Raw genomic sequence first — 27948 nt, forward strand, 5'->3', positions numbered from 1 at the left:
CCTACAAAATCATAGGACAAGTTTTCTGTTGCTCTCCACGCATTTACAATCTCTGTCACCTGAATCTGGAGCACTTCAGTCTTTACAAGGCTACTGTAAAATGACTGGAAGAGTTAGGCATGACATGTGAGAATCCAAAGGCAGGCTCAGGAGAAGATCATGGTAGTGCTGGGGCCATGTGGGTAAATTGACATCAGTTAGCTGCAGGGTGGGAGAAAAAGTAGGTTATAAAAAGCATTTAGAGTGTCAGGGTCTTGTGTGGACATGGGGTGGGTCTGATGTGGGTTTCACCCAGGGAAAGAGAAGCTGGATGGAGCTCAAGGCGCTTGGCTCTAGCTCAGGTTAAAGGCAACTGAGGATGAACATCCCCAGTGGTGAAGGGTGAGGCTGTGATTGCAGCTCCCAGGTAGGACATTGGCTCTGCTAACATCCCTGCTGCCTGAGCATCCCCAGACAACACCACAACAGTGCCCTCAGGCCTGGGACACTGCTGGAGTTACCAACAGGAGCAGCCCAGGAGTGCAGGACAAGTGATGACGGAGATGCTCTGGTCCCTCTTGGGTTGCTGGCTGCTGTGTTGGTCCCACTCCAACACATCTCTGAGGGAGATGGCTCTAAAAGAGGTGTCTGAACCACAGCCCCCATTCTGCTTTAGTTGACCACTTATATATAGGGAGCAAAACGCCAGTGACCTTGCAAGTACAGCTGGAACAGGCACCACTGCAGAGCACCATTGGTGTCTCTTATGCTACTGCTAAAGAACATTCCTAATAGTTACTTGTTGGTTGAGAGGCAAGAACTTGCCTGTTACACACAAAGTGCAATGAACTGGATTAAAAAAGCTCTGTGCAGGGCTGGATTCAGCAAACTGGGCCCATCCCAAAGAGCAGTTAAGCTCATGCTTAACTTCAAGCAGGTCCTTCTGCCTCACTGACTCCAGATTTAAGGATATCCCTAACTCTGTGCCCTGCTCTGCACTTGATTTATTGACTGATTTGTTTAAAGACATAACAGCATTTATGGCAGTTTCAGCTTCAGAGACCTGTCCAAGAATAGTTTTTATGAACAGAGACAGGGACAACATCTAACTCAATTATAAACTGACCTTAGAAAAGCCATCAGCTCTGCAGCATGCGGAGATCTCACCATGGGCATGCCTGTGCCTTCTCCTGCAGCATCACAACCTGGTTTGCACTTCCCTTCATCGCCAGGGTGGTTTTTCCCCTCTGGATACTTGATGTTGGACCTTAAAGAGAGGACTGCAGGGACAGAAAGGGTAGTGGAGGTCAGAGAGTATCCCTGCGAGGAGCTGCACCCACAGCAATTTGAATTCCCACCCAAAGGAAGATCAGGGATGGGAGGCCTTAAGGCCCAGGAAATGCCACAGTTCCTGCCAGGGCTTTGGGTTTTGCTGGTGTTGAAATAAACTCCTTGACCTGACAGTGAGCAGGATGGGTCTCACCAAGGGAGCAGCCCCATGTGCCAACCCCTGAGCTGCTGCTCACGATGGGGACAAACCGAGCCAAGTCTCCTCTCACTTTGCTGCTCTCCTTGCCTGCAAATATTTAGAGAGAGCAGCTGTAAAAGCACCTCCGAGAGAAGGCAGCAGTGAAATTACATCAAGCCTTGGGGTTCAACTGATTGAAGGATCCATTTCCCAAGCTGATACAGCTAAACCAGCAGCAGAATCCTCGTGCACTGAGCAGCCAGTGGAGTTAGATCAATTTTTGCCCTTTTAACTGTCCAGAGAGCTGGGAAAAAGCCCCACAAATGTTCTGGGAATGTTTTCAGGAGAAGGGCAGTGATGGGGGGAGCAAAAGGAAAAGTGTTTGAGATGTTCTGTGCAAACAAGCACTGATGGAAGAACACCAGGGCAGTGCTAACCTCGATGTGGGGCTGCAGCTCCTGCTGCCTGCTGGCCCTGCTGGAGGCTTCTGCATCAGGTAGTGAGAGGTGATGGTGGTCCTGGAGCTGCTGCTGTAGGGATAGAAAGGAAGAGGGAGACCGTGATTGTTGCACAAGGGCACGGCTCAAATATATAGATCTTTAAAAAAAACCCCTAAACTTCAGAGGAAAACAAACCAATCTTCCCCCCCCCCATTGATTTCCAGTCTCCCTGCCCCTTCCCAGGGGGCACATCACATCCCCCCCATCCCATGCAGTGCAGCCTGATGCGGAGCACGGACGGGCTCAGCCCCGGGGCACCTCGATTCGACAGCGAGATGAGCTCGGGTGTGTTTGCTCCAACCCGCCCTGGCACTTCTAATCATGATGAATGGCTCTGATCGTTATCTGGGTGACTTCTCCTCCTCACCCCAGCCGGCGCTGGGGGCGCGGATGCCTGACCTGCCCCGGCACACGGGGGCCAGCGCTGACACCAAGAATCGATCACGGTGATTGCGGCTATTGCTATTGCTGGGAGCAGGCACGGGGAGGGGAGGGAGGGCTTTGCTCTTCAGTAGGGATTTCCCCAGGGAACACGAGTAAATGCGCTAAAAAGCTTCCTCAATTACCCCTGTTGCACCTTCTCTGTGCTTGTCAGTGGGATGGAGGGAGTGGACAGGGCGAGGGAGGGAGCTTTGGACCCCAAACCTAAAAGCCAAAATGCTGAGTGATTTCTGTTGTAAAGCTCCCAGAGCTTCTCACCTCCCTGGGCACAGAAATCTGCTGTCGAAGGGGTTAAACATGGATGTTCCCCCTGTGAGAGACGGCAGGAGGGAGCGGGATGCAGCCTCACCCCCAAGTCTGATGGACTCACACCCCAAGGCCCTTCCCCATGGCAGAGCCTGCCATGACTCCCTCCAGACACCCTCCTTCTCCCTGGGCCTTCACAAGGACAGAGCAGGAGGGTGCCTGAGCTGCTTCATGCTCCACTCTGATATAAATGGGCTTTGGGAGTAAAAGCCTGTCCCATCCCGACTCACCCCATCACTGCTGCTGGCACAAGGGGAGGGAAGGCAAGAAGAGAACAGGAGGGTGAATACAGACTACGAATTGGTGGCTGCAGCTGAATGTGGGCACGGTGCTAGCAAGATGCTCCTCTGGCACCCAAACTGGGAGGAAAATGGATGGCAGCTCACTGCTCCCCAGCACAGTTCAGATCTGAAATAGTTCAGGGTCATAATGAGGTACAAGGTTATGCTGGACTTGAACAAACAACACAGACATGGCAATATGCTAATAAATGCTGATTTGAATTTGATGGAAGCCAGGAAGCATTATCCCAGAACGTATTAATTAGTGTGATTATAAAGTGTTTGAAAAATGGAAATGCAAAGCAGAGGCTATAAGGAAGAAAGGTATTTAAGCAGAGAGAACCTTTGAAGCTCTTCCCAGGGGGATGTGCCCATATTCCCACACCAAGGCCTGTCCTCTCCATGGGACTCGCTGTGGCATCTTCCCTGTGACCCCCCCCCCCCAAGCCGTGGCCATGCTCCCAGCTCTGAGCAACCTGTATCATGTGTTCAGATGTGATGGGGGAGCAGGAACTGCCAGCCTGGCTCATCTCCCCAAGTGATTCAGCACTGCAAAACCCCGCTTTGCTGTAAACACACCGGCAGCTCCTGCAATCATTTACTTCCCTGCCCAGATGCCTCCCCCAGGGAGCAGGATGCTGGCTTGGCTGCCGATGGGGCAGGCACGTGTTTCCCCTGAAGGGGAATAGGTTTTCAAAGTGAATCTTAAATCAGCAAGCTGACAGGCAGCCCCGGCTGATTCCCTTCTTGCTCTCTCTCGTTATTGATGTTATTTTACCCCCAATAATCCTCGCTGCCATTCCCTCCACACATACACACACACATACACCCAATTCCCCAGATCACATATCAAAGTCATCCTTCAATCACAAAACTGAGGTTTCCTCTCTGCTGCAGAAACCTTCCCAGTGCCTTTCCCTGAGGATGGCAGCTCGTGAAGGAGGGGAAGATGTGGCTCTGCCATAGAGACTGAGCATCGCACTGGGACAGAGCAAACCCAGGCTTCCCCCTGCCACAGTGCAGGCACGGAGTGCTGTGATGGGGTGCAATACCCCAGGCTGCTTTACAAACAACATCCTTGAGCTCCTTTGATGCAGATCTGAGCAAGGAAATGATGCTCAGAGGGCTCCCATGCCCAGTAAGGACCATCCTGCCCTTCCCTGATCATTACATGACCATCCCAAAGCAGATTTCTCTGCCACAGAGACAACCCTGACCACAGCAGGGCTCACCACAGGTGATGCTACCTGGGCATGATACTGCTTTGCACCCCATGGAGTGATGCACCGTCTGGATGGGCTTGGGATGGGGAGAAGCAATCAGGTCTGGGATTATTTCCCCAAAAGCCCTAGGGTTTTAGACATTCAGATTCATAGACGTTTGCTGAGGAGGAAAGGGCAGTGGAAATTCATAGCTGGATAAACGGCTCTAGAGCAGGGTGCAGGTGGGTTTTTCTGCTTGGAAATCAGTACCTGCCTCCGTGCATGTGGCTTTTAAGAGCCCAGTTACCCCGGCTTTCACCACCAGGAACACCCACCCAGCCAAGCTGGCATCCTTCACACCAGAGCTGCCCCGGTCCCAGGCATCGCCTTCCTGTCCCTGTCCTCCAAAATGATTTAAAGATAAACTGAAATGTTCCCGGCTGCCACCTCCTTGGGAAAGGCGGGTGAAGGTTAAAAATATCCTCCTGGAAGGAAAGAAAAGCCCCATCTTATAAAAAACCAACCCAAAGCCAACCGAACCCATCAAGTCTCCAATCCCATCTTCAAAGCAGAAGGCATCAAGGGTGCCTTTCCACCCCCTGCAGTAAATCCTTACCCTTTGTGTCTTTCCTGTGAAGTTCCCCATGCACAGTTCATACTTATTCCCCCTCCACCATGGTTTTGCCCCTCTCATTTTCAGGCAATGCCTACAAAAGCAGAACTGTTGCCAGCCAGCATGTAGTGATGAATCAGCCTGGGCAGCTTCGGTGCTCAGTGCAGCCCCTCATCCCTCCTGAAGCTGTGCCCACCCTCCTCAGAGGGGTTAACGTGGGGATTGAGCTCACCAGCATGAACTGGGATCTGGAATGGTTTTCCAAGACTGGAGTCACCATGAAACCAGGTCTGGGTGTCCCCTGGGGTGGCTTCATCGCTGCATCCTGCCTGGGTTTGGGCAAGGTGAGGTGATGGATCCTCCATCCTCCACTGGATAAAGCATCTGCATTAAAAGAAGCGATTCTTACTCTTTGAATATCAAACAAAGAAACCTTCCCTCAATGGCTGGAGCCAGCAGCTGCCCAGAGCCCCTTGAGCCACAATGGGAGGGTACCCAGGGGTGGCCCCACAGCCCATTGCACCTTGCTTTGCCCAAGTCACATCCTGGAGAAGTTAAAAGAGAAAGGCGCAATGTCCCCCCCAACCACAGCAGCCTGTTTGGAAGGGAAAGATCGTGATTCAAAGTGACTGCTCCTGTGGAACTTCCCTTCCGCTGAAGGAGAGGCACAAAGAAAAACCCTTTTCTTTTAGGGAAAACAACAGGGAAACCAAGCTCAGATCAGAAGGGACCATAATGGGAGCAGACAAGGCCCCCTGCCATGGCTGAGCTGACTGCTAACCAATCATTTCAGGTCAGTGCAGAACAACACAGGCTCTTCCCGCAGCCAGAGAGGTCACAGAATCATGGAATCAGCTGGGTTGGAAAAGCCCTTTAAGCTCATCCAGTCCAACCATTCCCCAGCACTGCCAAGGCCACCACTGACCCATGGCACTGAGGCCTCGTCTCCACGGGGTGTGAACACCTGCAGGGACGGTGACTCCATCCCTGCCCAATGCCTGAGCACCCTCTGGGGCAGGAATTGTTCCTCAGCTCCATCTAAACCCGCCCTGATGCAGCTTGAGGCCGGTTCCTCTTGCCCCATCCCTTGTTCCTTGGGAGCAGAGCCCAGCCCCTCCTGGCTCCATCCTCCTGTCAGGCAGTTGAAGGGAGCCCTCAGGTCCCCCCTGAGCCTTCTTTTCTCCACACTGAACCCCCCAGGTCCCTCAGCCGTTCCCCATCACACTTGTGCTCCAGGCCCTGCACCAGCTCCGTGCCCTTCTCTAATACCTTTAAACCATGATGGAAAAGCAACACTGAAGCCCTCACTGCCTCCTCTTGCTCTGGGCATCTGAGGTCAGCTCAGCCCTGCATGGAGGTGCAAGGAGATTAAAAAGGAGGCTGTTACCTTGCAGAGAGCTGCATTGGATGCGGAGGTCAGAGCATGTGAAGGAGAGAGCTGCACCCGGAGCAGAGAACCCAGTAATCTCTCTGGCACCCCGGCACAGGCTCTGCAGCAAGGCTTTAATAGACTTATCTTTCCCACAATAATGTATTTTACTTTTCCAGTGCACATTCATTATTCACAGACTTATTTCCCCACAGATTATGTGTGCTGCCTGAGCTCTGCTCTCCTGCCTGATTTTCATGATGTTGGCTCTGGTACCTACTTATTTTTACAGCATTGTCACCTGCAAACAGGTTTCTATTTAATTGCCAAAACTAATAATATGGCTCAGTGGAGATGTCAGAGGTAGGATGCTCGTTCCCTTTCAAAGTCTCTTGCCTGAAAAACACCAGCTCTTGGCACTGAAGCATCCCGCGTGCATGAGTCTGGGGGCTCTCACATCACCTCCTGCACAAATCCTCCACCATAGTGAGGGAATGCTGGGGCTGCAGCATCCAAAGCCCTGGAGATGGGGTTTGCTGGAGGGAAAGTGAGGGATATACCATGCATCAACCCCGCTGTTCATCCCAGGTTTAAAAGAGACTTTAAAAGGCCCCCCAAACCCATCTCCCAGTCAAGCACTGGACCGGAGCTCCCCAGTGCCACATGGCACAGCAAAACCCTTTGGCTTGTGCTGGCCTATATGGTCCATTCCATTACTGAAGCACTCAGACCTGGGATGACCCACGGCACAAGGGGAAAAGCTGCTTATTAAGCAAAGACATCTGTGAGGCAGGGGAGTGCTGGTGTGGTAGGATGAGCAGCATCTGCTTGGAGGCACTGAGCTCAGCCTGTAAGGCTTCTGCACAGAGCATCCGCACGAGCTGCCCTGTGGCAGCACCATTCCCACTGGGGGAAATTCCCATTTCTAGCTTTCCAACCCCTTGGCATGCTAAGGAGAAGTGTGCTCCCTTTCCATGGGTTTAGGGGAAGCCCAACACTCACCTGCAGCTATAAAGGGTGCACACAACCACTCCGCGCTCAGAGCTACCATGCACAACCGCACACACACACTGCGGTATCAAACCACCTCACACACTGGAGCTCTATTTCTGAGCTGGATCTTGGCTGCTTTGGGCATTCGGGTGTTTTGTGGAGGATGCTGATTTAGTTTCATTGCTTTCCTTCCCTGGGAGAGGAGGCTGCTTTACACTAGAGGAAGCGAGGGCTCGTGTTTGTGTGCTTGCCTTTCCGTGTTAGGGGGAAGCAGCACATGCGACTGCAAGCTGTTAAGTGCTCCAGAAGAGACACTTGGTTTTTCTCCCCAAATAGCTTGTAGGCTTTAGATGAGCTGCACACTGGGTTCAGGGGTGGATCCTCAGGCAGCAGAGAGGAGCTCAACACCTTCACCCCAACCATCACCCTTCTCCATTTGCTCAACTTCAGCCCTGCAACCCAGACGGCGAGGATGGGGTGAGAAAAGCGAAGCCTCCAAGTGCTCAATGACAGAGTTTTCCTCGCAGTTGCTTTGTCAACCCCTCCACAGTGGCCAAGCAGCCCATAGGAGCTGTCCTCCACACATCAGTCCTCATCCATCACCTTCCACTCGGTGCCCTGGTACCCTGCAGGACACTGCTGCTCATGCTCTAATCCCCAGGCACAGCCTGGCCAGGGTCCTGCTCTCAGCTCCGAGCCCTCACCTATCACCAAATCCCTGCTTTTTCTTCAAGCCTTTTGTATTATAACTCCCAAGATGTGCTTTGCCCTGAGCCATGATGCTCCCCATCCAGGACAGGCCCCTGTCCTGCTCCCCCCAGCACAGCCCTGGCTTTGCTACAGGAAGTTATCCTCACCCATAATTTCCCTCCCTCACCTTTAACCAGTGCATTATTCTGCCCACGTCCCTGCCCTGGCTCCCTGCCTTCAATGAGAGCCATAAATAAGGCATAAGGCACGCTAAAAAGGAGAAAAAGCATTTAATATTTCATTCTAGTTTGTTGCAGAGTCAAGAAGGATCTGGGAGCTCAGGATCCCTCCTCCAGCCCCAGCACTTGCTTACAGAGACAGGAGGGTGACAAAGGATGGATGCTGCTCCCCCGGGGTTAACCCTATAAAGCAGTTCTTCTTCTGCCTTCTCTTCTTGCCTGGCAGATGGCAAGTGCCAAGCCGCACATGAGCAGAGACATTGGAGCATCCTGGGAAGGGATGGAGATACCCATGAGCTGGTGAGCCCTCAAAAGAGAGATGCTGCCAAGCCCTGAGAGCACTGAGCTCTGCACCCCACAGAGGTTATTTGGCAGGGGGGGAGAGGAAGAATTATCCTGTAGCTAAAACCCATTTAACCCCCTGGTGTGAGGGCATCTCCACCACGTGGTGAGAAGTTTAGGGCTGGGTTTGGTCATTGTGACTCAATGGACTTCCTGGGGACTCAAGGATGGGTCATTCATCACAGGCTTCTCCTGGGAGGGCTTCCAAGGCTGCAAGACCATGGGCAAGCATCCCCAGAGGGGATGCTGCTGGAGAGCTGCCATCGCTCAGCAGTGATGGGCTGAGGGAGCTCAGCTCCAGAGGAACACCAGGAGAGGGGTATTTTGCCTTCTGTAAGCCTGGTTTCCTGAGGAAAAGAGCTTTATGCAATTGCACCCCCCGTGCCTGACGCAAGCAGCGTGTCTTCCCTTGTCGTTTTATACCTTAGCAGGCGAGCTGAACCAAACTTGACAGTAATAATAGGAATCTGAAGAGAATTATGTTCTGACAGGCGTGATGAGAATCCTCAGCCTGGCAGAGGAGTGAGAGACATAATTAATGACTCTGCTGAGGAAAAGGCCACGTTGTGGGTGTTTTCCTTACTAGACATCAGAGACTCCACAGGCAATTAGGAGCAGTCCCCAGGGGGAAAGCTTTTGCATTAACCAGCAGGGAAGCCCCAGATAAGGAAACCCCAGGCTGCAGTGGGTACACTGGGGTCTGCTGGGGCCAGCCTGGCAGAGACAGCTCTTCCCCTTGTGGGGCATCACACCATTGCTCTCCCTTTGTGGATTCTCTGGTGTCTGCTACATGGTTGTGTCACTGGGCAGCGTTCTCACCCACTCGGCCACCTCTTGTCCCATGCTTATGGCTGGGGCCAGACACAAGCTCTGGACAAGCATAGACCTGAATCCTTCCCTCCATCCACAGCCTCCATCAAGGCATCCCTGTATGTGCTGCCCTGCAATTCCCCAGCACAATCTACGTGTGCTTGGAGGACCAATGCGCTTGTCCTGCCATCTCCACTTAGCTCTGTCCAAGCATTGTACATACCTTTAATCTTAAGACATCACTTGGTACACCCAGAATCCAACTGAACGTTGCTATTGCAGCCGAGGAAACACGGGTGTGAATGCTCAGGAGATTTACTAAAGGCTTGTTTCAAACCTAAGCTTGAATCTTCCTGACATCTTTTGTTCCTTATTAAACTGTCTTAAACAGCAAATGCAAAAGCTCCTGTTTCTGTCGAGTTTATAGCAAAGTGGGTCCCCCACACGCTATCTGAGGGCTTAGTCGGACCATGTTGGGATTCAACATCATCTCCCAGCGGGAATTTGGCTTTCTTTGTCCTTACAACCTAAATGAGGTTGCCTTGGGGCACAGCAGGCTGGTGAGGAGCTAAAAGGCATTTAAAAAGCAGTACCAAATAGTCCCATCTGCTGCCTCCCTCCTGCGATCTCACCTGCATCAGCTGGAGGGAAAGGCTTTCTTTGCCTCCAAGATTACAAATTCCCTTTCTTCCCCTTCATGCCCCTTATTTCAGTAGCTGGGAACAGCACTGCTTTGCAGTGATGCATCCTGTCTCCTTTCCATTTCCTTCCAAGTTATAGAGGAAATAACTTGCTCATGCTGCTGGCGGTCCCCAGGCAGCTCCAGAGGCTCCGTTTTGAAGCCAAATTCCCCCTTTAATGGGGTGAAGGACCAAGGGGCTGGGGGGATTTTCCTCCAACAAGTGGTTTTCACCAGAGCTGTTCATGGACTGTGGGTCTATGGGGCTATTTTGGGGCCAAAAAAGGCTGGAATAGGTCAAACCCCAACATCCTGCTCCGTGTGGCCGCTTAAACACCAACCACCCCCTTGCACATCACTGAGGGTGAATGAAACCCAGCACTGGTGCTTCCCCTTCTTTGATACGTGCAACAAAGCCCCAATCCCAAGAGGTCTGCAAGGAAAAGGGAATGAAATCTATCAAGTCCCAGTGCTGGGAGAGATGCAGAGCCTGGGGAGGCTGGGAATGAAATGAAGTAAAGGCAGAAAGTCAACGTAAGAAGAATTATTTAAGAGGCAGAAGAAAGCTGTTTAAAAAGGGGGGGAGGATGTGTGTGTTAGAGGTTGGAATCAACCTTCTCCTGGGGAGGGGGAATAAAGATGTTGGAGCAAAAGTAGGCCATTTGCTAAACAATAAAAGGGATGAAGCAGATGATGGCTCTAAAATGGCTGAGATGCTGAACTGCTCTTAAAAACCTGCCTTTATCAAGAGAAACGTGGAAAAGTGGTTTGGACAATTAGGAAGTAACAAAGGGCTCATAAAAACAGCTCCGGGGGGGAAGAGAAACACTTGGGAGATGGGAACCATGGCAGAGCACATTAAGGGATTAACTGGTGGAGGGGTTGATCTTGTGCTGGGACAGAGCGGGATGGATGGGGACATGGTATGGGGCTGCATCCTGCCCCCTCCTGGCACAGCACCAGCGGCTCCTGAATCTGCCATCAGCATGGACTTGGGCTTTTGGGAAGCACAGAAGAGGGGTGAAACGAGGGAGGCTAATGAAGAGCCCATCAGACAAATTGGAGCGGTGCCTCTTCTTCACCTTTTAATAGCTGAGGCAAATTGAAGACAGCAAAGCAAATCCTCTCTGGGTATCAGGATACGATATTGCTTCCCAGGGGGTGAAACGGAGGAATGATGGTATTAAATTAGGAAAGAGGAAGTTAAAATTGAATATCTGAAAGGAAACGATGCTCAGAGTAATTCTCGGCTCAGCTGGGGATCAGCATCCCGGAGGGTGATTGCAGATAAAGTCCGATAGCACCTGGGTATCTCAGCATCCAGAAAGCATTCCAATCAGTTACAAGGGCTGCTCTGAAGAGCAGAACCGGGGGCTGCCTGCTGCCCAAGAGCAGCTCAGTGCCCACTGTGCTGGGGGGAAGTACCCCAGGGATGGGAGAGAACAGGGAGGGGTGGGTGGAGGAAAGGAACAAAGTCACCAGACAGGGTGGATTTTCCTGATGGTCTTTCTCTGCATCATAGCCACCTGGATCCTCTCTTTTCAGGGTGAGAAGCAAGAGGAGATGACTGGGAAGCAGTAAAATATGATGCGATGCCTCAGTTTCCCCCAGGGATGACATGGAGGAGAGGCCACCACATTCCTACTTCTCTTTCCTACGGATCTGTATCAGCTGGTGAAGCAGAACTACCCTAACGGGCCATCCCAAAATCCAGCCTTTCTCTATATTCTGCTTCTGACCATGCTCAGCAGCAAAGAGGATAAATACAGCATGAGAGCATCGTGCTGCTTCCCAGGATCGGTATCTTTGGCACCAGGATGGGGATGCCTCAGCTGCCCAGGGCAAATGTCCTTGTTGGCAGCTCCGGATGGATCCTGCATCACAACCAGTGGAGAGGAGGAGATGAATGGGAAAAGAGGAGTATTGCCCTGCTGGACCAAGCACAGCCTGGGGCTGGTGGAAATGTGGCTGCTCCCAGGGGTCATTGCCCAGCTCTGACTCACTGGGCTTTGCTCATCACTGTTCTTCCCACCAGCCCCATCCATCCACAAACGGAGCAAACAGCATGTCCCAAGCCCTGTTGATGGAAATCCCTGTTACAGAGCAGGGAAGCACCTGCAGCCTCACTGCACAGGGAGAAAGCAACCAAGTGGAAACCAAAAAAAGCATGGAAAAAGCTCAGAATAAGGCAATTTGAGACCAGAACTTCCAAGTTTCCAGAAGCATTTTTAGCATCAGGTTTGGAGCTCAAGGAAGCGGCTGGATGAACTCTGGCAGGAGGAAAGACAGGAGGTGGGAGAAAACATCCTCATGTTTGCATTGCACTTTTTCTTTAGACCACCCTGAGTCATGCAATTGGCTTCATCCCCTTCAGCTGCAATGAGAGCGAAGCATCACCAGCATCCCCCAGAAAAGTCTATCCCGTTGGCAGCACCAGAAGGCTGCCAGAAATAGGTCTGTTACTGCAGTGCCAAATGTATTCACCAGCACCCAGGAGCCAAAACCTCACTAAGAACCCAGGGACTCCTTTTATAGGGAGCTGCCAGCAGGGCCTGATCCTGCCCCAGCCCATCACCAGGGCTGCAGGTGAGGCTCAGCCCAGCCCTGCTCTTAAAGGACGGGTTTTCCTCATGAGTGCAGTGATTTTAACAACTGCCTTTGCTTTCCCCTTTATATTATGGCATGGCCTGACTTTGCACTAGACTTAGGGAGAGGAGAAACCCTTCCTGGTTTGGGGAACATGAAGCCCAGCTCAGGGAGGAACCGATGGTCTCTGGCTTCAGCCTCTGATCTCTGATCTGGAGTGGGGGCAAACGGTGGCAGTGGGACAATAAATCAGAGGAAGGGTTTCTGCAGGGCTTAGCAATGGAGATGAGACAGAAACATCCCTGAATCCAGAGCATCTGCTCCAGTGACCACCCCCCAAGGCCCTGGAGGAGACTACTGGGAGCTTTAATAAATCTTGTGATGAGCCAGCCTGGGGTTTAGGGCAAAGGAAAGGGAAAAGGCTCCTGAGCACACCTGAGTGCTCCACCGGCTCCATCCCTTGCCCTGAGCTCCTGCAGGAGGTGCTCCCATCCTGGAGCACCCAACTTCTGAGCCTGTTCCAAGGTGGGAGAAGCAAAGACACGCCCCAAGGATGAGCATGGCACAGAGGAGGACTCTGATTTCAGCCATAGGAGCCCAGGGTTTGCCCCTGTGGCTGAGCTGGTCCCCAACTCCCCAGCTGAGCAATCAGGCTGCTGGTGCTCAGGGCAGGGATTCTGCTCTTGCACCAGCAGCAGGGAGAGGATCTGAGGCTTGTTCCTACAAAGAGCTATGAGGTACATGGGATTTTGGGGCAGAAAACTGTTCATCTCCCACCAGATCTGCTTCTCAGGCATTCAGTACAGAGGAAGAGCTCATCTCGGCATCACATGAGGATGCAGAATTAGGACCATGAGAAGATAGGAATGGTGACTCAGGTTGCATCAGCTCTAGAAAGGCAAAACACTGTAAGGAGGAACCTTTCTGGTGTGGCTGGGAAAGTGAGGGACTGGGCTTATGTTAGCTCAGGTATATGGGCTTCTGTTAGCACAGGAGCTGTGAGTCCATCAGTCCTCTGAGCTGGGCCCATCTGCAGCTACAAGCTCAGTGCAAAGGGATAAAGAAGGACACCCCATCTCCCAGAGCAACTGCTGGGGTGCTGTTCCTATTACACCTTGGTGCTAGCACCAGACTACACCGTGCAGAACTACAACAGGCAAAGAGGATCCTGAGCTGTCATCCGGGGGTGCAATTCCTTGGATGCAGATGTAATCCTTGGCGAGGAAGAGAGCTGCTGGCCACGAGCCACGCAAGCACAGATTGGTGTCTGGTACCAGGTGTCATCGCTCCATGAGATAGAAATCATATGTTTGAGTTTCAGAGGAGAAATAGCCTAAAAGGCAAAAAATGGACTATCACCCTGTAACAGCAAACAAAGCTTGGTGGATCAAGTGGAAAAAGAATGGCTTTTCAGAAGGAGAGAGCGGAAAAAGCAATCAGTGAGACTGGTGTGAATCTGGTTTTCCTCTGAGCTGTGGAAAAAGGATTGTTCCCCCAAGGAAAGCTGTCTCTGCCCAAGGTTTGGGTACAAAAGTCCCATCTCCTGCCATACCATGGCACACAGCACTTGGTGCAGTTTGCATGAGCAGTCAGACAAGGCAAAGTCTTGATTCATCACCTCCCTTAGATCTTCTGTTTGCTCATGGTTATTAACTCGGATCCCTCACCGCTACTTACTCACCACAGCTACAAGCCCCAGCCCCGTTTCCTCAAACACCAGTGAGAACACATCAGTTCAGATGCAGTCACGGGGTTTCAGACATTTTGCCTCCCAGGGCTGCAAAGCAAAGCACAGAGAAATTGTTCTGATGGCTCAGATGTGGCGGGGGATGAGAAGGGGAGCAGGAAACACAATGGTGATGGATGCAGAAAGGGTCACTGCGGGGTGGCGAGTCCCCATGAGCACAATGTCCCGGGGCTGTGGTGGGGCTGGAGAGCAGAGAGCAGCTGAGGCCTTTACTGGTTGCCATGTCTGGGCTGGCTCACAGGGAGCTGGGGATGCTGCAGGCCTCGGTGCAGACAGTCTGGAGCACTGGGACAAGGCACAAGGTCACTGGGACAGGCTGGGAGCCAGGACCATTCCTCACTAAGTGATCTCAAGAGCTTGGGCTCTTTGGGAGCATGAGCAGAGCTGTGCCCCATGTCTGTGGAGAGAGGCAGCCAGCCATGGCTCATTGTCCCATTGTGTTGCACTAATGACTGATGCACCTAACTGCACCCTTCATTTGCACACTGCAGGGATGTCATCGCTGCACTGATGCCCCATCAGTGAGAGGACACTGCTGCCCTCCAGACGGTCCAAGCTGCTGTGGAGGGACCGAGTGGGGATGGACTTCATTTGGGCTCCTCTCCATCCTCCGCACCCCTCCCATTCCCCATAAGCCTCCAATTCCTTGCCTTCAACATCATGTTGAACCCATGGAAGCCATCCCAGGGCCAGGTGACAATAACTGGATCCTGTTGTTAGCAGCAATGTGATGTAGGATAAGGTTTGCATGGAGACCAGAACTGAGTTATTTTAACATCAGGAAAACAGGGATGGAAGTGGGAGGCGAGTTAAAGGTCTCCATTCACACCTTTGCACAGAAAGCCTCTCCAGACTCACCAGTAAAACCCAAACTTGTGGCTCTTGTTAGGAGAGGGAAGAAAAGATCCTTGTTTTGCACAAAACCTCTTTGGGAGTTTGGTTTTTCTTGGGAGAAAATGGAGCTCATGTAGCATGGAAGGGTCTGGGGCAGCTCCCAGCAGCCAGGTCTCAACTTGGAGCTGAGCCATGGGGTGTCTCATGCTCTTGGAGCAGTGGGGATCGGCATGATGCTCAGAGGAGCATGTAAAAGAGCAACAAGAGAAGGTGATGCTAAGACATCCCTACCTGCTGTTTGTGCACCAGTCTCCCTCTGATGGGCACAAAAAGGCATCCAACCACAAAAAGGTCTCCTACCACTGCTGCTTTCCTGCTTCTGATGGAATTCAACCAGTGGTAGCTCACGTGTGGTGCTTTGTTCATTGAAACAGAGGCTGAAAATGAACAAAAGCCACAAGCCACTGCCTTCTAGCAAGGAGAAAGTGAATCTAAACTCAGCCCTTGGACTTTCTTTCCCTTTGTTGTGAATGAGGACTTGCAAATTGCTTTGTACTGTGGAATCGGGGAATGTGGGATTCCCTGCTGCCTTGGGGGGGCCTTTCCAACTGCGCCCTATTTGCCTTGAGTGAAAAGGACTTGCTCGAAGAGTTGGCTTTGGCCTTGGGAAGCGAGTGGTCTTTAATAAGAAAAAGCATTAAATAAATAAAGAGACGTGGACAGCTGCTGACTCCTGTAGGATGGTCCAGGAGCTCTCAAAAATCAATGAGCATAGGAGAATGGAGTTGGTGTTAACAGACTGCCAAGCGGGTAGTGAAGGGTCGAAGCGGGTCCTTCGTACGCAGCTGGAGATGCAGCGCATTTCTCCTCTCATCCTGGTGGGTACTGAGAAGGAACTGGGAAGGAATCAATTCCTCACCGAAGGGGAAAGCTCTCCTCTCAGTCAGTGCTGGGAACTGGAGTCTGCTCGAGTGGGGAAGATTAACCTGGTGAAAAGAGCACCCTGAATATTTCAGACTGAAGCAATGTTTCATGGCAAACTTCCCACCGGCTCCATGAGAGCACACACATGTGGGAGAGACTCAAGGCCCCAGCCCAATGCATGATGATTCCCAAGAGCTACACAATGAAGAGGAGCAAACAGAGATGTCAGCCCTGCTCCTAGCACCATTTATCACTCGCCATGTGGCAGAAGATGCCTCTCAGATCACCCCAGATCGGCAGATGCTGAGAGGCTCCTCACATCCCTCTTCCACCCATCCCTCCTGCTCCATAGGGCTCTCACACTGTGGGACTCAGGAGGCTCTTTCCAGCAGCTGCTCTGCTAATGGCCCCTTATTAACAGCAGGACTCTGGAAGGGCACCAGTGATGCCTCTCTTGAAGGTGAAGCTGTCAGGGATGGATTTGGCTTCAGATCTTCACCTTCTCAAACAGCCCAGATCACCTCCACCATCAGCAGCGATTGTTTGGGAGGCATCACTTGATGTGTGCTGAATGACTGGCAGTTAAAGGCCACTGGTGTGTCATTTCCCAGCCTTTCTTGGCCTCGTATATCCTGGGTGCCAGCATCCCACAGAAACTGCAGGTAGCCTCAACAAGGATGGCCTCCAAGAGGAATAACGTCTGGGTGTCTTCTTCACCACCGCCATCCCACATCACTTGCTAGGAGAGCACATGGGATGCAAACTGGAGAGGTTGTTTGCTTCCCTGACCTTTTGGCTCATGTCCCAGCCCACCCAAACCCCTTCCCTCCTTGGGCAGCTTGTAGAGGTGTACAGACAGGACCTGGGATAGGGAATCCAGCTGTACAGGAGCTGCATGGGTGATGGGTCCCAGTGAAAGCAGCAGAGAGAAACCACTGCAGAGAGGTGTAAAGGACCATTCACAAAGCTGGTTTTCTGCTGATCTCAGCAGATCCCAACTGAAAAGCACCAGTGCTGTGCCCAGCAAGGCCAAGACAGCCCAGGTTCATTGCAGCCTGTGTATTCAGGGAATGAGGTTTGGGAAACCACCCCATAGTGACCTGTGAGCTTGAGATTTTGGGGATCCTTGGGGATGTTTGGAGTATGTCAGGAGGACATTCCCAGGGCTCACAGGACTGCCTGGCAGGGCAGGGGGAGAAGGAAGGGTGGCTGGACCAACACCGGGGGCTCGGTCACCCTTCCTACAAGCCCCATCAGGTAGGGAGAGATGTGAGAGCATCCCTAAAGCAAACACCCCCAGGCTGGACCAGGTCTGAGCATCCCAATGGGAGCCCCTCTTCTCCCAGCATCTTTCCCAGGCAGTGTGGTCCCCCCTGGAGCCTCCGTGGCCCACTTTATCCTCACTGGGCACCCCAAACCCACCTCCACAAGCAGCAGTGAGGAGCAGCGCGTAGGTGCGTGCATGGTGAACATGTGTCTGCTGGGAAGCAGGAGCATATGGTGACTCTGTTCCTGGAGGCACCGAGAGCCACAGCCATTAATCTCTATAAATAACTTTAGCCATGAAGCCTCCAACGGCCGCTTCCCCATTCCCTGCAAAACAACAGCAGAAAAGCTTTGTAAAACATCAGCGTTCCTCAAACAGCCCGACCAGGACCAGAGACTGGAGAGCAATTAAATCAGGCAACTAATTGCTAACAAGGGGGGGGACAGGGGTCCTGAGCTGTCTGATGGGCTGGGTGCTCCCCTGGGATTCAGCCCCAGGGGTTTTCTGCCCCATGTGAGCACCGGTCTGGCACAAACAGGGCTGGGAGAGCCCCTGGCTCTGTCCCAGGAATCATCCGAGGGTTCATCAGGCTGTCCTGTCTGGACATGGTGGGGAGGGTGACCTGGAGACCTGACCACATCGATCCTGTGCAAGCACAACGGATGGGCTCCAGCTTCCCAGAGCTCAGAGGCAAACTTGGGCCCTTGAGTTCCCAAACCAAAGACAAAGCACCCATAACTACACACCACGGCTGTGCATGGAGCTGCGCGTCACCTCCTGAGGTGAGGGGATGGGGAGAGGGGTGCATCACCCCATTGCTTCCCACCTGCCTTTTCCTGGCTCCATCATTCCTCTCGTCCAGGCTGCGACCAGGAGAGAGGTGCTGTGTTGGAGTTACTGCTCCTGTCTCCGAGCACAGACCAAGCCAACAGCATGTGCTAACAGTGCTCATCTCTGCTGTGTCCCAAACCTGCCCGGCTGGATTTGTTCCAGGTCCCCAAGTCACCATCTAAATGTAGCCAGAGGGGCCACACCGGCCCTGGCCATGGACTGGGGCTCAACACCCAGCACTGTCCTGACCAAGTGGCCAATTTGCCATTACAAGAAGCCACAGTGGCCTTTTCTCACCGCTGGAGCGAGTGTCCTGGTGATGGCAAAGTGAGACAGGGAAGGCACCCCCCACGCTCCAAAAAGCTGCATAACTCTGCATAGTAATAAGGGGGGTACCAGGATGCTAAGGAGCTGATTCACCATAGCAAAGCCTGGTCCAGAATCAACAGGATCCATGGGAAGCAGCAGCTTTCACACCAGACCTTGTACCAGGAGGCACCTTGGCCCATGCTGGGTCCTCCCCTCCCCTGTAAGGGTTAAGGCAGGAGCCACGTGGGTTGATGGGAGTAAGACATTTCACTTTGCTCCTATTTGTAGTTAGAAAAAGCACTAATTCATTCTAAATCTGCCTGAAAGAGCCTTAAGTGGTCATACACCGATAAAGACGACTTTATTTGGCTTAGCATTTAGAAAGTTTTATGTGTGTAAATGGGTGAGGATATCGCAAAAGCTCATTTTCTCTCTCTCTTTTAAAGCATGGAGCTGTCTGGCTTCCCTTCTGCTCTCTTGCTGGCAGAGTTCAGAGCATCTCATCCCCTTTTTCAGCAGGGGATTATTGCTCCTTGCAGGACCGGCACCTTGTTTGGTTGATCCCCTCCTTGCCCCGTGGTCTCCCTATGGCCCAAAGACTTCAGTGCTCCTGGGTGCTGCAGCCCCAGGAGCCTCTATGGGTTTTCAGGGTTGATCCCCAGGCACACTGGGGGCAGAGGCTGAGGCACAGCCTGGTTCAGAGTGAACAGGGTGTGCAAACCCTCCTATGAGCCACAAGGCACGCAACCATCCCTCCTTGCAGCTTCCCAAGTATCACCCCAACAGTCCTGGGGAACGGACATCCCCATCCCCATCCCCATCCCCACCCCTCAGCCAAGCAAAGGAGGAATTTTGCTCCCCACAGCACCAGCAGCCTTCCCTCCCTGTCCATTCGGTCGCTGGGGTTGGGGATGTGACTGCATCCGGCTCAAGGTTCATTTATCCCCCTTCTTTTAAGTCACCAAAAAGCCACCAGCTCCTTCCCCAGCCTGGCCACGCTCCCCTCCTCCTTCCAGCCCAACTCCTCACATCCAAGCCACCACCGCAGCCAGCTCTTACCCAAACCTCCCTATTTCACAGGGAGATTTCTCATCCTGATCCCCCTGTTACTCACATTGCACGATGGCAGCTAATAAGGCTCATGAAGTGCTCTTGGCAGAGGTTAGTGTGGCTCTGAAGAGACTGATCATTAGGAGCAGGGGGCTGGCTGCAGCAGAATAAACAGCATGAAGTGGTGCTCGGGCTGGGTGAGATTGGGATGGGCTCATAAAGGTCAGGTCTCAGTGAGTGAGAGGAGATGAGAAATTACAGCAAAATGCCCCTGCTTTCTTGGGAGTGTCTGATTGAGCACAAGACTTGATGGGTGCTGTAATAGGCTCCCTTATCTTAGGTCTGTCGGTGCCTGGAGTTAAGTGTTACGCTCTGAATACAGAATCACAGAATGGGTTGGGATGAAGAGACCCTAAAGCTCATCCAGCTCCAACCCCTGCCATGGGCAGGGACCCCTTCCACTGGAGCAGCTTGCTCCAAGCCCCTGTGTCCAACCTGGCCTTGAGCACTGCCAGGGATGGGGCAGCCACAGCTTCTCTGGGCACCCTGTGCCAGCGCCTCAGCACCCTCACAGGGAAGAGCTTCTGCCTTATCTCCAACTTGAACTTGCCCTGTTTCAGTTTGAACCCATCACCCCTTGTCCTGTCACTACAGTCCCTGATGAAGAGCCCTTCCCCAGCATCCTTGTATCCCCCTTCAGACACTGGAAGGCTGCTATGAACATGTTGGTGGGGTTTTGGGTCTATGCCTTGGGTCTCGAGCTCTGGCAACAGCCAGGCATTGTGTGAGCTTCACATTTATTCCTGCACAGCTCATTCAGGAGGTAACAGCAGCAATGATTCGTAATTAACCAAGTCAAATCAGGGCAAATGCTTGTGTCAGTGGGAAAATCACTCATCCCAGTATCAAACAGCATTAACTGGTGGATACCCAGCAAAGGGAGAACCAGCGGAGTTCAGCTTGAGCAGGCTGGAGGCAGCCAGGAATGCATCTGGAATGAGCTGAAATGCTTCATTCTGATGCCTTCAAATAAAGATATTTCACTTCAGGATACTCAGATCCCTTTGGATCATTTTCAAGTGAAATGTTTTGACTTCTTTTTAATGGCTTTTTTTTTTTTAACTAAAATTGTCTGATTTTAAATTAAAAAACAACCCTTATACAGGCCCTAAAATGATGGTTATTGGAAGGAGTGTGTAAAAATCTCCTTTCCCACTGAGCTGCAGCGGTGTATTTTATATTGCTTTATTTCTGTCCTCTCACATACCCCTGGACACCACACAACTGCTCTTTGGGGTTGACACCAGGCAAATAACACAGGTCCTTTCCAACCCTAACTTCTATGATTCTATGATGATGGGAACACATCCATGGAAGGGAACACCCTTCCCAGTTTCCTTCAATTGCTTTATTGGGGTTGCAGTCACGATGCCCTGGGTCTATTCACTATCAGGCTTTAAGGGTTGGTCTCTCTTGGGATAAACTGACCACAGCACTGGGGAGAGCAGGGGCTTAATAAAGGAATACAAAGCCCAGAGGTGATGAGACAAGGTGAGGAGAGCTCCATGCCTGCACTGAACAGTCTCTGACAGCCCAGGAGGAATCTGGATGATTCCAGCTTGGTTTTAGCATTATTCCTATTCCATTTAGCTAAATAAATAGAGGCTGGCTTTAAACTAATTTAATTGTGTGCACGCAGCCAACTTGCACAGCCTAAAGCAAATCATAATTTGTATTGAACTGCTGTGCTCTGAGTTTAGGGGAAGAGTTTGCTACAAGATGGATTTTCAGAGGGTTTCCCACCTTCTCCAAAAGGGTGAATGAGTAACTGCTCCTTGCGGGGGAATGAGGGGAAGTACCAAAGGGAAAGGCATCCTTAAGAAAAAGGCCAGTTTTCAAGGAGATGCCGGGATTTACAGCATGGTTTTATTTGTCCTGGGCTGGCTTTAGAGCCATTGCACCAGGAAATGTGCCTGCATCTGGGATTTAACAGGAGCCCAAAATACAAGAGCAGATAGTTATTAAAATAGCAATTCAGGTGAAAACAGGTATTAGATAGATAATGTAGATCCTCCCATCCACCCCTCCATGACCTCTTTCGTCTCTCCCATTATAACAGTGCAGGAACGGATCCCATAGGCAGTGTATCCCACTGGGGTGGCACAGGAGGGCAGACACCCCCTGGCACAAGCTTCCCAGCTTTTCCCATCTAAAGGCTGCTGAGATGATCCAATGGAGTTTCCTTGGTTTATAACCAAGCCTAATCCATCTGAATTGCAGACAGCAGGGATACCTGCAGCATTCTGCATGGATGCCCGTCCAGTTCCCTACCCTTGCTCACAGCTCTGTGGGGAGCAGATCCACGTGCCTTTGCCTTCTACCACTTGCAGGAGTGACTGAACCTCTGCTTTTGTGGCCATTCCCCTTCTTCCCCATCATAGCCATCCAAAAGCAGTGATTTAGCAGGAAAGCTTTTACCCTCAAGGCCTGGAGCTTGGCAGGGATGCAAGGAGCTGGCCTGTGGTCCTGTGGTCCATCCCATGGAGCTGTGGTGATGCTGCTGGCACTGCCTGTGCTCATCTGGTGGGAGCTGGGTTCCTTGCCACACTGGTATTTACATCTGTTTGCTGCAGGAAATAATTCATCTTTGCAGCTCATGCTGGGAATTAATTAATGGTTATGGCTTCTGTGACCCTGTGATTAACTCACTTGCACATAATTGCTTGAAGACAAAGCGATGTAGTAGGAGCTTTTCTCCCTCCCAATCCCCACTTGCCATAGTCTCTGCAGGGACCAAGCAGTCAATAAGAACCTGGATTTTCCTTCCCAGTTTTTGCCTTTCCCTGCTTCTTTTGCACACCCCTTACAGATCCAGAAGGAGAACGCTGCTGAGAGCATGTCCCAGTAGGAGAACATTTGGCCTTTGGCTGGGCACAGAGACCTTCACGGGAACCTCCATGGCAAATACTGGCCACATTTATAAGCCTGGCTATCCAAGGGTCACACAGCACAGAGCAAAGGGCTTGGCTTTGCACTAAGACTGCTGCAATCTGGAGCAAGACAAGGGTGACACCTTTGCAGCCTCCTGATGAGATGGAGTGAGACTGCCCACCACGGTCTGGTGGCCTGCAAGACAGGTCACCCAGAGAATAGTAAGGATGAAGCTTCCTCCTCTCTCACCAGTGGGCACTGGGGCTGTGAAGTCTTGGAGAGGAGGTGAGACAGAGATGTAGTGAGTGGGTAGGATCCATCTCCCCCTGCATGCTGAAAGGGACCTGCTCTTGCTAAGAGGCTGGAGTCATAGGCAAGGGGAACACGTCTCAGTTCTTGCCCTGGGATTTTTTCCAGCATGTCCTGCCTAGAAATTGCTCTGCACTGAAATGGGAACAAGGAAACTAGGCTGGCTGCAGGGGACAGTCCGTTGCTGTGCATGGAGGAGCAGGGTCACCCTTCTTGCATACCCATCAAGAACACTAACCACCTTTGAGACCATGAAGGCATACTTATGCCCAAGCTCTTAGCAAGCAGAAAAGCCTCCCCTCTGCGACACAGCTTAAAGCACTGCTGGATTGTGCAGGATCTACAGAAACCCCATTATCCTTCATGGGCCCCAGAGGAGAGGAACTACCTACCAAATCCTCATGCCTACCAGTGGGCAGAAGCCCACTTTTAGGTACCTTCACTTCCTAAGGACCAGGGATGGCCAGGATGGAGAGGGAGGCAGGGAGCTTGGAGATCCATCACAAGGTGACCTGTTTCACCCATTCCTCTACCAAACCCAGGACTCTGGCTCCATCCCACCTCCAGGTCAGAGACTGCTTTTCACCGTCAACAGGGAGGCTGAAACTTGCTTTATTTCCTAATCCAGACTGTGCAGGAGCAGGCACTGCTCCCTCCCTTCCTGAAATCCATTTCTATCTGAGATTACAGAGTTAAAGCACTCAGTTGACAGAAATAATAAGCACTCAGCAGGCAGCCAGCAGCTCTGCTGGGCTTCCCTCTTCCTATGCCCTTAATCTATCTCTCAGAGAGTCTTCAAGCAATTTAAGCCAGCCTTTCAGAACCAAGGAGCTTTAGCTTTGACCATCAAGAGTTGTCCCTGCTTGTCCTCAGCCTGCAGCAATGCTCCATCCCTGAGCACCAGCAGAACAGGGGACAGGGCAGCAGGGAAGAGCTGTGATTTCTTATCTAGGGATATGGGATGGTTGGGAGATGAAGTATTGGTGAGGCCACAAGAGATGCCAGAGCTGGCAAAGTAGATGTGGAAAAATGGGACTATGGGTTTATGGTGGTAAATCCAGGTTTCCTGCATGGAAAGCTGGCAGCCTACAGAAAAGGAGCCTGAATGTGCAACACTGCCTGAGGGTCTGCCTCTAAACAGGAACATCAGATTACATGAGAATGACAGACTGAGCTCCTTCCTCCGATGGAAAGGAGGAGCACTGGAAGGGCCGTTTCCATCCACACTCTGCCCCCCCCTGTGTGGGCCCAGCAGGAATGAGAATGAAGTTCAAACCAAGCAATTATTTCCTTAATTTCTCTCAAGCTTCAAATGTCTCAAATTGCCAGAGGGATTGCGGGGGATTTGGGTTTGTTTTGTGCCTTTTTTTCCCCCCCTCCTTTTTCATCTTGTTTTCCCTACCCCTCTTTAGTGGCTCTAATTGTGTCATTAGGAATTAATGACTTTGGAGGGAGACATTTTCTTTTTAATTAAAGGAAGAAAAGAGGAAAGCTGAAGCCACATGCAGGCAGCATCCCACCTCTTGGCATGGACCGGATTCTCCTGAAGCTGCTTATCTCAATTCCAGTAATTCAGGAAGGGGCTGGGACCAGCCTGTAGATGTTTTCTGTGCTGATGTACCTCTGTTCGGAGAGTTAATCCTTCCACCTCCTCATCTATGGCAAGGAGCTCTTCTGTGCCTTGGTTAAAGTGAGACAGGGAGCAAACTTTAACTCCAGGAGAAACACTGAGGAAGAATTCATACGGAGAAGGCAGGCTGGATGGAGCAAAACGCACTCCAAATGTGGCTCTTCTCCCACAGAGACCATGGAGAAGACCTCAGGCTCACCTCATCCCCTCCAAACATCTGGAGGCTTTGTGGCAGCTCATCCCACTGCTGCTCCGGAAGCTGAAGAGATAGCACAGGCACTATTTGAACCTCAGCGATGCTACACTGTCCCCACTGCTGCCTGAGGAGCCTTTCCTCAACCAGACCGAAGACATGGCAGCCCCAAGGACCCGCAGAGCATCCCTTGCTGATGCCTCTCCACCAGGATCTGCATTGAGGAGCCTCTCCCTGCCTTGTCCTGTCTGGCAAATGGGTAATTATTCCTCCTGCACATGCTTGCTGCTCCATCCACATCGATGTGGTGCTCCATTTGTCATCGTTTGGGAGAGCAGCACGGGAGGGCAAGGCGCTGAATGGGAATTGATTGCTTGGATGGCAGCCGGGCTGGGCAGGCAGCCTGGGCTCTGGGTAATTGCAAGTGATTCCTTTAGCAGCTCAACATGGGAGAGTCACATACTGGGATCTCTCCCAAGCTACTGGGAGAACTGGTCTGCTCCCAGAGAGGAGGAAGAGCATCAGTGAGATGCGGTGCAGGTCTTGGGAGAAGACGGCAGCCACACTCCTTCACTGTGGGTTTGCTCAAATGACTTCCAGCAGTCAGTAAAAGCAGTGAAGGGGGTTTTAGAGGAGCCTGTGGGAAGCAAAGTAACTGGGAAGGAGAAAAAGAATGAAGCCCCATGTCTGTAGATGTAGCTCTGTAGAGGATACAGGGAAACACAGTGGGAAAGGAGGGATAATTGGCCTTGAATTAGCGGCTGACATCCAAGAACAGCTCTTGGGGCTCCTGCAAACAGCTGGAAGCAGACACCTGCCCGAGAGTCAGGGGAATTAAGGGAAAAAGTAATAACCCCCCCCAAACCCTAGCACAAATGTCAAGGCAATACAAAGGAATGAGCACAAAATAGCAAGAGACATCTTCTAAGGCATTACCTGAGATTCACAGCCCCTCCTGGGCGATGGGCTCAGCCCCGGCTGCCTCCTTGGAAAAGCTTTGCAGCAAGGGAACTAGGGCGAAGAGAAGGGAAGCAGCCACAGTTAACAGGGGAACAGGGAGCACGTTCCAGCAGGGAGTGCAAGTCAGAGATGATCCTGATGGCCAGCGGGAGCTGGTGCGGGCTGCAGCCAGCTCGGAGGTACCAGGCTTGAGGGGAGCAGGGCTGAGCGCTCACCTTTCCTCCTGCTTACAGGCTGAAAAGGAGGGATGAGAGGGAGATAATCTGCTGTGGTTTGTAGGTGGAAAAGGGAATAGGAGCCTGGCTGCCCCCAGCAATGAGGGAACACACTCAAGAGGAAGGAGGAGAGGAGGGAATGCATTTTGTGGCTGTGCACACTCGGTTGAAGAGCTGCTCCTGGCTGGGGTGGGGATGCATGCCTGCTCCTGCAGGGCGTTATTACAGCAAATGCATTAAGAGAAGTAAGGTTTTACTATTCAAATATGCTGAATTCTGCAATGGATTCCCACCTTGGAAGCAGGAGGGGGGTCAACTTCTGCTAAGGAAGAAAATGTGTGATCTTGAGGGATCCTGGGTCTTCCTGAGCTCTAGCAGTTTTCTTGCCTGACCCTCGACACTGGGATGGGGCATCCCACCACGGTCTTCCTCCTTGCCTTTGGTTAGAGCTCCACACAGCATCAACATGGAAGAGATAAGAAATCCAAGACACAATTTGGAGCGAGCCAGGAGTTAAAATACCATTATCCACCCAGTGCTGCAGGAAGAGATGGACAGGATCAAGTGGGCCACCAAGTCCAGCCCCACCATTCCACATGTCCTTGTGAAAGGTGACTGTTTCCAGGGAACAGGGGACTGATCCCTCCGGTCACACTATGCAGGTGACAGCCAGTGCCCCCTCTCCTGCCCCACAGCACCTCATACTGGAAGCAAATCGATCTTCTACCAGGCTCCATCCTGCCCCTGCTCCTTCCTTTCACTCCCCTCTTCCCAATTTTTGCCCCCTTTTTCAAACTCTCAGAGAATGCCACATTAACTGTAGCTTGGAGAAAGTAATCAAGCTATTTCTAGGCAGAGAACTAATTTAATGCATGGGTGACTTTAGCTCAAAAGAAGAAATAAGGACACTCAGGCATCCTAAGGGAGCAGAATAATAGGGTAATTTGCACAAGATGAGGAGAAAGGGGGGAAAAAAGGGCCACTACTTCCTTTGCATAATCATCTCTATAAATCTCATTCTTTCCCCTGTTTGCTGGTCACCACCACTGAGTCTCAGCCATCAAACATCCTCACATGCTGGCACTTAAAAGGGACAAGAGCCGGGTTCAGCTCAGTGCTGTTGTGGCGCTTCCAAGGGTGGGAAGTGTAGATAAGGGGCAAGGTTTGGTGGCAATTTGGGATGCAAAGAAAGCTTAACGTGCCCTCAGCCTGTGCTAGAGGCAAGGAGGCAGTGAAATAACTGGTGCCTGAAGGAAATCCCACTATTTCCAGTTGCTTAAAGGGAAGAAAAGGAAGGGAAGGTGGGAAAGGTGGGAGATGCCGCTCGAAGTGTTTCCCCTTCTGACAGTGAGACTCTAACACTTAGAGCTGCCTGGCGATATGGAATAAAAGAGATGTCAGCATGAAAATCACTTGGAAGTGAAAAATGGAAGCTTTCCATTCCAAACGTGTGGAAACAATGATGTTTTTACTTAACCAACCCCCCCATGACACATTTTTCCTTTCCCTTCACCCTCCCAAGCAGCATTTGATTGAAAGCTCCACTTCCTTGTGGGAAGTTTCCATCTTGAGAAAACCGCCTTTCCTGTCAATAAAACTGTTCCTGTTGAGGATGTCCAAGCAGTGTGTGACTCCATGGAATGGTCAAGTGCTGGGAATAACCAATTCGGTAGGGCAAAGGCACGCATGGTCACAAACCTGTGTCTCCAGGCTGGGAAGGGATGGCTCCATCCATCTGGGAGATGCCCAGTACAGCAACCAGTAGCACCTGGAGCAGCCTTGAGATGCAGGAAATCATTCACCTCCAGACTGGATACAGCAAGTTCTGCCATGGAAGTGGATGATTTGTGCTGCTTTTGTCCTGGATCCCTCCCAGCAGCATTTTGGTGGGGGTGAGGAACTGCAGAGTAGGTGCTGTAACTGTGCAGGCAGCATGGGATCAGCTCCAGTAAGGAGGAGCCCAGCTGTCCCCTCTTCTTCTGATCCCCAAGGAAGCAGGCTCCAGACACAGATCTGCTGCAGACACCTTCCTGCATCCCTGCCTTGCTCTCTGCCCGGCTGCAGCCCTGTTGCACTGATGGGGAAAAAAACATATAAGTAGGTCAGAGCCCCATTTGTCAGCTATTTTGCACCGGGTGGAGTGACTGGAACCGGCAGCTTAATGGATAGATCTCACTTGTGAAATTACCCAGCACAAAAACATATGTACCTGCAGGGCAGAGAGGCTTGGTCACACCAGGAGGAGAGGAG

At 51.7% G+C, this 27948-nt stretch overlaps 1 protein-coding gene across 1 annotated transcript; it reads right to left on the bottom strand.

Annotated features, from left to right (window-relative positions):
- Nucleotides 1-341: 341 nt before the first annotated feature.
- On the bottom strand, nucleotides 342-27426 carry LOC133220807 (uncharacterized). The gene is made up of 7 exons (XM_061369173.1): nucleotides 26091-27426; nucleotides 24221-24380; nucleotides 21939-22087; nucleotides 17422-17596; nucleotides 5023-5174; nucleotides 1885-1977; nucleotides 342-1259 (listed from the first exon to the last, which is right to left on the bottom strand). Exons 2-7 carry the CDS (start codon nucleotides 24228-24230, stop codon nucleotides 1248-1250), a joined length of 591 nt encoding a protein of 196 aa, XP_061225157.1. The 5' UTR covers nucleotides 24231-24380; nucleotides 26091-27426; the 3' UTR covers nucleotides 342-1247.
- Nucleotides 27427-27948: the final 522 nt, after the last annotated feature.

The sequence above is a fragment of the Neopsephotus bourkii genome, unplaced genomic scaffold, assembly GCF_033783945.1.
Source record: "Neopsephotus bourkii isolate Nb327-2 ecotype Australia unplaced genomic scaffold, CSIRO-AGI_Nbou_v1 NB_140, whole genome shotgun sequence".
Taxonomy (NCBI): Eukaryota; Metazoa; Chordata; class Aves; order Psittaciformes; family Psittacidae; genus Neopsephotus; species Neopsephotus bourkii.

What these genes read in the sequence shown, in the direction of transcription:
- LOC133220807 (XM_061369173.1), bottom strand. An exon ending in ACTGCTGCTTGTGGAGGTGG is followed by an intron (nt 5,175 to 17,421) that starts GTTTGGGGTGCC and finishes CTTTTAATGCAG; the next exon opens with ATGCTTTATCCAGTGGAGGA. An exon ending in CCAGATCCCAGTTCATGCTG is followed by an intron (nt 1,978 to 5,022) that starts GTGAGCTCAATC and finishes CTATCCCTACAG; the next exon opens with CAGCAGCTCCAGGACCACCA.